The sequence below is a fragment of the Oncorhynchus clarkii genome, chromosome 2 (assembly GCF_045791955.1).
Source record: "Oncorhynchus clarkii lewisi isolate Uvic-CL-2024 chromosome 2, UVic_Ocla_1.0, whole genome shotgun sequence".
NCBI classification, from domain to species: domain Eukaryota; kingdom Metazoa; phylum Chordata; class Actinopteri; order Salmoniformes; family Salmonidae; genus Oncorhynchus; species Oncorhynchus clarkii.
Window position 1 is genome coordinate 55622553 of NC_092148.1, and position 9447 is coordinate 55631999.

Consider the following 9447-nt stretch of genomic DNA (forward strand, 5'->3'; position numbering starts at 1 on the left):
GCTAAACCTTCCAAATGTTGACTAAACAAAATATGCTACACAAGGTGGAATCTTTTTGTGTTGGTCAAATGAATTATGTGAGAAATGTTGGTGGAATCGTTTTGAATGATATACTGTAATAACCATCATGCCGAAGTAAATTTGGAGTCACGTGATGACATGTTGTGTGGTCCTCCCACTACCACTCGTAAATTATGAGGAACTTCACAGGGTGGTGAAAGTGCACAGTGGTGAGGGTGATGCTCCTTTGAATAAAAAGGCCACAGGTCAGGAGGAACAGGCAGGATGTGGTATAGTTACACCATACACCAGATGGCGCTATATTCTTTTCTGTCATACATTAGTCCCTTTCATTTTCCTGTCCGGTGTGTCACAGTTTCCAATATGGCGGCATCCATAGCCAGGGTTTTTTCACGTGTATCGTGGCATGGTTCTTGTATTATTTTGAAAAACACACTCCCATGTATATCGTTAAGATACACGTTTAATCGCTCTGCAGCAACCCAAAGTGGACTTCTTTTTTCGCTAAATAAACGGGGCATTTTGAATAATGCTTTCCCCGAAAACGCAGCCCAAGATCAACTTCCTCAACTGCTGCAGTCTGGGTGCCAGACAGTGTACTGCGGATTCGACCCCACGGCGGACAGCCTTCACGTGGGTAATTTACTCGCCATCGTCGGGCTATTGCATTTTCGAAGCGCAGGACACAATGTCATCGCTCTAATCGGTGGTGCAACAGCACAGATAGGGGACCCAAGCGGGAAAACGAGCGAGAGAGAGCAGCTACCGTCTGATGTAGTGGAGGACAATACAAGGGCTATCAGGGACAGCTTGCAGCGAATCTTCACCAACCATGAACTGCATTTCCACAACGACTCTAAAAAGCTTGGCACTGTAACCCTATTGAACAATTTAGCTTGGTACAAAGACTGGAATGTGGTTGCTTTTCTGTCAGAAGTTGGCAGACGTTTCCGAATGGGGACCCTGCTCAGTAGGCACAGTGTCCAGTCCAGGCTGAAGAGTGCAGAGGGCATGAGCCTAACTGAGTTCTCTTACCAGCTGTTTCAAGCTTATGACTTCTACCACCTGAACCAGAATCATAGCTGTAAGATCCAGCTGGGAGGGACAGACCAGCTGGGCAACCTGATGTCTGGGCACGAGTTTATACACAAGTAATGTTGCATCAGATTCATTGGACACACACACAGACATTTGCAAATGTACTGACCAATTATCACATTGATTCCAGATATTGTAGCCTAGCATCTGCATGGTGCATCAGACACCAGAGTGATGCTTCAAGGCCATAAATAGCCTGCAGTAGTAAACATGCAATAACACACACTTGCCTCAACATTAACTGACCGGTGATGGCCTCTTTAATATCCATTGTATCAATTTCTCTGTAACAGGGTGACTGGACAGGATGTGTATGGGCTGACCATCCCACTGGTGACCAGCTCTGCGGGGGACAAGCTGGGGAAGACAGCAGGCAATGCAGTGTGGCTGAACAGGGACAAGACATCTCCGTTTGACCTCTATCAGTTCTTCCTCAGGCAGCCTGACAGCAGTGTGGAATGGTAGGTGGCTGGAGACTGAGACCGCAATAGAACTGGCCCACTCATCAGAGCCTTCTATTTAGGCTTATATTCATTCTGGTATAATTTGATGGTTTGTTTGTATAGACTAGGACCACTAGGCTTAACCAAGGTAGTGAAACCGGCCTTAGGCCCGTATTGAAGCGTCTCAGGTGATGAGTGTTGATCTAGGACAAGGTCCCCCCTCTATGATTTAAAAGGCGCAACTAGATCAGCACCCCTACTCCGAGATGCTTTGTGAACATGGGACCTGGTGGTATTAGCACCTGAGTGCAGCCTATGTATGGTGGTGTTGGAGACTGAGTTGGAGTTGGTTGGTTGTGCTACCTGCAGGTATCTGAAGCTGTTCACCTTCCTACCCCTGGCCGAGGTGGAGAGGGTGATGGAGCAGCAGAGACAGGAGCCAGGCAAACGGCCCGCACACAAACGCCTCGCCGCCGAAATCACCAAACTGGTCCACGGCAAGGAGGGTCTGGAGAGTGCCAAAAGGTGAGGAGTGTGTCCGTGTGTGTTATGTGAGTGCACATGTGCGTAGGTCATTTGTGTGTCATTAATGAGGTTTCGCTTGGCACTATTATTAATGCTGTGTGTGTGTGTGTTTGTTTGTTTCTCTCCCTCCAGGTGCACCAATGCCCTGTACCACAGTAACCTACAGGCCCTGGAGCAGATGAGCGATGCTGAGCTGCAGGAGCTCTTCAGAGAGGCCTCTTTCCATGAGCTGCTGCTGGAGCCAGGGACCACAGTACTGGATGCCTGCCGCAGGGCAGAGGCCATTCCCCAGGGGGGCAAAGGGTAGGGCTCCCCCTTTACGTTCCTCTGTTCCTTATACCTGACCCGACTACCTCACACGGAGGGTCACTCACTCTCTGTTTCGCTACTCGCACCTTTAGCATAAGCATCATATGCATATCAACCCTCAAGGTGCGCAAACACAAGCACCAACACATAAGCACCATAAATAGTGCATCAACTATTGTAAATGATGAATGGCATGAAGACCTATTTGTGGAATTATATCCATGTAAACATGTATCAATCGATATTTGTTTAGAGTCAAGGATATGTTTTGTGTAGTTCTACAAAGTCTGAGTGAAGAACGTACGCCTAAAGCCATATTTCGACACTTCCGGCTGTCCATGAAGGCATGGACAACAGAGTGGTCATGCATGTGCTGAACGCATGGACAGCGCAGCTATTCTTGGAAATAGAGATGCACTTCTTGAATTTTAAGTTATTTTACCACGGGTAAGTGTCATAGAAACTGCAGAATATACTCTTTCTGATACTATATATACTGAACAAAAATATAAATGCAACATGCAACAATTTCAACGATTTTACTGAGTTACAGTTCATATTTGGATTTCACATAGATGGGCAGGGGAGCAGCCAAAGGTGGGCCTGGAAGGGCCAGCTAATCAGAATGAGTATTTTCCCACAAAAGGGCTTTATTACAGACAGAAATACTTCTCAGTTTCATCAGCTGTCCGGGTGGTTGGTCTCAGATGTTCCCGCAGGTGGCTTATGGTAAAGGAATTAACATTCAATTATCTGGCAACAGCTCTGGTTGACAATCCTGCAGTCAGCATGCCAATTGCACGCTCCCTCAAAACTTGAGACGTCTGTGGCATTGTGTTGTGTGACAAAACTGCACATTTTAGAGTGGTCTTTTATTGTCCCTAGCACAAGGTGCACCTGTGTATGATCATGATGTTTAATCAGTTTCTTGATATGCCACACCTGTCAGGTGGATGGATTATCTTAGCAAAGGAGAAATGCTCACTAACGGGGATGTAAACAAATTTGTGCACAAAATTGGAGAGAAATACGCTTTTTGTGCCTATGGAACATTTCTGGGATCTTTTGTTTCAGCTCGTGAAACATGGGAACAACACTGTATATGTTGCGTTTGTATTTGTGTTCAGTATTGAAATCAAAACATTGAACATGTGACTCTGAAGGAGGATTTGATGAAGGCTCCTTTCCCTGCATCTGTCAATTCCAAGCTATGCCCTCATCTCTTCATGTGTATTTTGACAACTGGTCATATCATCATGGTCATATCATCACTCATCAATTTAATTCAGGATAACTTTTATTATGTGTGAAAGTAGTTTCGGTTTAGTTTAGGTGTAGTTTCGTGGGCCAGCTTCGAAGGCCCTGCACTCATCAACTTGGAAAGAGTCAAGGATATTATTTTTTTAACCTTTATTTAACTAGGCAAGTCAGTTAAGAACAAATTCTTATTTTCAATGACGGCCTAGGAACAGTGGGTTAACTGCCTGTTCAGGGGCAGAACGACAGATTTGTACCTTGTCAGCTCGGGGGTTTGAACTGCCGCCCCCCCCCCCCCCGTCTTGCATTTTTATTAGTAATAGAGTTGTAGTAAATAAAACTGTCCCGCAATAGCGTCTTTTAAAAAAGTTACATGTGAATGAGAATGATATCAACTCGCAAGGCCCGCGGTCAAATGATTAAAATGGGTCCCAACCCTGATAAATAGGCAGAACACAAGATCTTTACACTATTGTTGTTCTAATCTCTTCACCCTCCTTATCAATCAGTTAGGCCTTATTGAAATTCGATTGTGAGGTAACGTGCATAGGGCTGTGGCAGTCTCAAAATGTTGTCATTGAACATCAACACGTTTAGCATCTCCAGGCCTCAGCGTACTGAGATGCTGATGCGTGCCTTTGGAACATCTGCGTTTACAAAGTCGAATAAATCCATTTGATATGGAATACATCCCTTTTGTATAAATATATTATGTATTTTATGCAGGTCTAAAGAAACGACATGACCAAAAGTATATGGACACCTGCTCGTCGAATATTTAATTCCAAAATCATGGGCATTAATATGGAGTTGGTACCCCCCTTTGCTGCTACAACAGCCTCAACTCTTCTGCTAAGGCTTTCCACTAGATGTTGGAACATTGCTGTGGGGACTTGCTTCCATTCAGCCACAAGAGCATTAGTGAGGTCGGGCACTGATGTTGGGCGATTAGGGCCTGGCTCGCAGTCGGCGGTCCAATTCATCTCAAAGGTGTTCGATGGGGTTGAAGCCTGGGCTCTGTGCAGGCCAGTCAAGTTCTTCCACACTGATCTCGACAAACCATTTCTGTATGGACCTCGCTTTGTGCACTGGGGTATTGTCATGCTGACACAGGAAAGGGCATTCTCCAAACTGTTGCCACAAAGTTGAAGCCCAGAATTGTCTAGGATGTCATTGTATGCTGTAGCGTTAAGATTTCCCTTCACTGGAACTAAGGGGCCTAGGTGCTTCAGCGGTCGGCGGTCCCGTTCAGTGAGCTTGTGTGGCCTACCACTTCACGGCTGAGCCGTTGTTGCTCCTAGACATTCCACTTCATAATAACAGCACTTACAGTTGACCGGGGCAGCTCTAGCAGGGTAGAAATTTGACTTATTGAGGCCATTAAGGCATTCTACTGACAATGTTTGTCTATGGAGATTGCATGGCTATACACCTGTCAGCAATGGGTGTGGCTGAAATAGCTGAATCCACTCATTTGAAGGGGTGTCCACTAGAGGTCGACCGATTATGATTTTTCAACGCCGATACCGATTATTGGAGGACCAAAAAAGCCGGTACCGATTAATCGGCCGATTTTAAAATTTTAAAAATGTATTTATTTGTAATAATGACAATTACAACAATACTGAATTAACACTTATTTTAACTTAATTAAAACATCAATAAAATCAATTTAGCCACAAATAAATAATGAAACATGTTAAATTTGGTTTATATAATGCAAAAACAAAGTGTTGGAGAAGAAAGTAATATGTGCCATGTAAAATATGTGCCATGTAAAATATGTTCCATGTAAAATATGTGCCATGTAAAAAAGCTATGTTTTAAGTTCCTTACTCAAAACATGAGAACATATGAAAGTTGGTGGTTCCTTTTAACATGAGACTTCAATATTCCAAGGTAAGAGGTTTTAGGTTGTAGTTAATATAGTATTTATAGGACTATTTCTCTCTATACCATTTGTATTTCATATACCTTTGACTATTTGATGTTCTTATAGGCACTATAGTATTGCCAGTGTAACAGTATAGCTTCCGTCCCTCTCCTCGCCCCTACCTGGGCTCGAACCAGGAACACATCGACAACAGCCACACTCGAAGCAGCGTTACCCATCGCTCCACAAAAGCCGCTGCCCTTGCAGCGCAAGAAGAATAACTACTCCAAATCTAAAAGTGAGTGACGTTTGAAACAGTATTAGCGCACACCCAGCTAACTAGCTAGCCATTTCACATTGGTTACACCAGCCATTAGGCTGATAGGCTTGAAGTCATAAACAGCGCTGTGCTTGCGAAGAGCTGCTGGCAAAACGCACTAAAGTGCTGTTTGAATGAATGATTACGGGCCTGCTGCTGCTCAGTCAGACTGCTCTATCAAATCAGACTTAATTATAACATTATAACACACAGAAATACGAGCCTTTGGTCATTAATATGATCAAATCCGGAAACAATAATTTCGAAAACAAAACGTTTATTTCAGTGAAATACGGAACCGTTCGGTATTTTATCTAACGGGTGGCATCCCTAAGTCTAAATATTCTTGTTACATTGCACAACCTTCAATGTATGTCATAATTACGTAACATTATGGCAAATTAATTTGCAATGAGCCAGGCAGCCCATACTGTTGCATATACTCTGACTCTGCGTGCAATGAACGCAAGAGAAATGACAATTTCACCTGGTTAATATTGCCTGCCAAACTGGATTAGTAGTTATAACTAGTGATTATGATTGATTGTTTTTTATAAGATACGTTTAATGCTAGCTAGCAATTTACCTTGGCCTCTACTGCATTCGCGTAACAGGCAGGCTACTCGTGGAGTGCAATGGTTAGAGCTTTGGACTAGTTAACTGTGCGGTAGCAAGTTCAAACCCCCTAGCTGACAAGGTGAAAATCTGTCGTTCTGCCCCTGAACAAGGCAGTTAACCCACAGTTCCTAGACCGTCATTGAAAATTAGAATGTGTTCTTAACTGACTGACCTAGTTAAATAAAGGTATAAAAAAAATAATAAATGTTTTTTTGGTTTTTTTTAATAATCGGAAATCGGCGCCCAAAAATACCGATCTCCGATTGTTATGAAAACAATTATTGCCCATTTATCCATTTGTTATTCATTCAGGAAGGAGAGAGAGACACATTAGCTCCAGACTGGGTACCAATGTCTTACAATGCATTGTCTTGGTGGGTTAAGTTGGGAATAGGTGTGGGGGGATTTTTTTAATTTTTAATTTAAGCTCCAAATACTTTTCTGTTTGTGATTAAAAAATTCAGACAAATGAGCAGTAAAGTCAGGGACAGAGCAGTACATTGCTATTTTTTGGGCCGGTCTTAATTTATTTGCTTGTTTCTCTCACTCCCTCTATTTCTCTCTCAAATTCTTCCTTTTTTTGTCTGTCTGACTTTCAAACGGTGTTAACTGACTCTTTCTGTGCTGTAATGTGTTGTGATGTGCTGCAGGTATCGCATGGTATCAGAAGGAGCTGTATGGATCAACCACAGTAAGACAGACAGCCCAGAGCAGGTACTGATCCCTGGACAGCACCTTTTGGCCAACGGACTTTCTCTCCTCAAAGTGGGCAAGAAGAACTTCCACATCATCAAGTGGCTCAATCTGTGAGTGGCACTGGGACCTTAAAACTACTATGGACTGTTTGTGGACTGGAGGTAGGACCGCAAGCTGGGAGGCTTAGGTGAAGGGAGATGGATATTGGAAATGGACCTGTATTGTTTCAATACATCCCTGTTTGTGTCTGAGGGGATGTAGTGCACTATATATGTGTGGATTTAATGATGCTGTAAGATGTGGTATTAAGTATATTTGTTAGAAGTTTTTTGTCTTGTTAGTTGTATGTTACATACTGTGTCTGTAAACTGTTTTATTTTTGTGATCATTCGATATTAGATAGCAGATTTGCCTACTATTGAATTTCACCACTAGGTGTCAGTATTGTCTTCTCTTTCAATGAGGACCGGGAAAAGCCTCCTTTAGCAAGCCTGAAGCAAAGCTTGGTTGTGAGACCCTAGTTACATCCAGGAATTAAAATTCAATGGCAGAAATATCTTAAAGCTAAAATAAATGATAATTCAAATTTAAAAAAATGACAATAGGAATAGGAAATTATGGAAGTATATTTCCTGAAGAAAATGTGTGCTTGCTAGCTTGTTTTAAAGTATTTATGGTTTTTGAAATAAGTTATAGTTGTGGTACAGACTAATGGTGCGTGGGTCAGCTGTTTTTTCACCCGCACCCGCCCGCAATTGCTAATAACCCATCTGCAACCGCACGACTACATGTGATGAAATAAGATGTAGAAAATGCGCTATAGGCATGATTTAGATATGTTTCTGCATATAATTTCCGACATATTGGTAGGTTATTTGTTAGTCATGATTCTGCTTATAATTTCCAACATATTTGTAGGCTGTTCGTTAGTCTACTTGCCAATAATTGGATGCATGTAGCTTCTCTTTTGTCATTATTATGTTTCCCTAAAAGACTACATAAAACCTTGCTCACCAGAATAATGTAATAGATCCCTAGAGTGAATGCTTCAATCTAGTTGACATCAGTAATGTTTTTTCTGTCTTCTTTTGCAGAGCAAATACGTTTAGGGACTGAGGAGAAAATACAATGACGCAACAACAACAAAAATGATTTCTGTGCAAAATGTCCAAATGACATCAGTTTGACCAGTTGAAAGGAAAAAGAAAGCTGTGAAAATGACCCAAAGTGTTTCTGATAATATTTCAGTTTGGCTTCGATGCATATTTTATGTGTTTGAAATACTATCAGCTTTTATGCTGCTCTTATGATGAAGACAGCACCTCTGCAGATCTATCTAACTGAGCAATGCATTCTATCAAAATGCAGAAAGAAAGAAATCCTATTTCTCCAAATTTTGCCTACATTTGGTGTATAATTTTACTGTAAGAAATGCTTCATTCTGCAGGAGTTAATATTAAGGCTATGTGAGAGGTTATAGACCTAGAGTCAGTGGCCAGATTTCAGTTTCCATTTAACCCATCTGAACACTAGGCTACAGTTCCCTTGACGTGCCATAGGCCTATTTGAAGTCCCGTCTTGTGACTGTGGGATTTGTACCGCGCCTCACAATCATCACACACACAGCATCCTCTTTAACCACTTCACCAAATCTTTCCCAAACATGACTTTTCTGGCCCTTCCTTCTCTTTATTGTCAAATCTCCTTTCACAGCTTTGGTCGTGTTGAATTAAACTTCCACAATGTCATTTTTAACCTCCGTGGATTGACATGAACTTTTTCCTCCCGTTCCCAAAAGCATTATTTGGTGATTGGCTGTGTAGGCTATTTGGCACATACAGTTAAGTTCTAAAACTTAAGTTTATGCACTAATACCAGATAGCCTAAAATAATGACAGAAAAACCTCAATGTAGCCTATATAAATTGCACAAGAATTAAACATTTTTATTGATTTTTTTTATGGTATTGTTTCTCTTTGTTCAACCCGCCCGCCACGCACCCACCCTTCAGCCACACAATATTTAGTGACCCTAAACCCATCCGCCATGTGGATTATGAGTCAACCCGCGCATCACTAGTAGTGACTCCAGTAGTAATGGGTGGTGACTGGTTATAGTTGGAAAAGTATGTATATGGAAAGATTGATTGGCTGATTGAATGGATAGCCTGAACATGGTGTCTAGCTTGGTGGGTGCCGCTGCCAGATGCATATCGGTGGAACACAGGCTTGGTGTTTGGGGTATTTTTATTTGGTTGTTGTTAAAATAAGCTGTTAATGTGTTTCAAC

At 42.2% G+C, this 9447-nt stretch overlaps 1 protein-coding gene across 2 annotated transcripts; it reads left to right on the forward strand.

The window, feature by feature from the left end:
- Window positions 1-369: 369 nt before the first annotated feature.
- LOC139370185 (tyrosine--tRNA ligase, mitochondrial-like) lies at window positions 370-9115 on the forward strand. Of its 2 annotated transcripts, none has more exons than XM_071109523.1 (6): window positions 370-1172; window positions 1413-1580; window positions 1932-2087; window positions 2220-2390; window positions 7114-7269; window positions 8254-9115. In XM_071109523.1, exons 1-6 carry the CDS (start codon window positions 385-387, stop codon window positions 8273-8275), a joined length of 1461 nt encoding a protein of 486 aa, XP_070965624.1. In that variant the 5' UTR covers window positions 370-384; the 3' UTR covers window positions 8276-9115. The 2 variants fall into 2 exon arrangements, with proteins under 2 accessions (XP_070965624.1, XP_070965634.1); XM_071109533.1 differs by having other exon boundaries at window positions 375-1172; window positions 7114-7320.
- The last annotated feature ends 332 nt before the right edge of the window (window positions 9116-9447 follow it).

Excerpts from the sequence above, each read along its gene's own strand:
- LOC139370185 (XM_071109523.1), top strand. The coding sequence starts at position 385 with ATGGCGGCATCCATAGCCAGGGTTTTTTCACGTGTATCGTGGCATGGT. Across the intron at positions 1,581-1,931 it reads CCTGACAGCAGTGTGGAATG|GTATCTGAAGCTGTTCACCT; the intron begins GTAGGTGGCTGG and ends TGCTACCTGCAG. Across the intron at positions 7,270-8,253 it reads ATCATCAAGTGGCTCAATCT|AGCAAATACGTTTAGGGACT; the intron begins GTGAGTGGCACT and ends CTTCTTTTGCAG.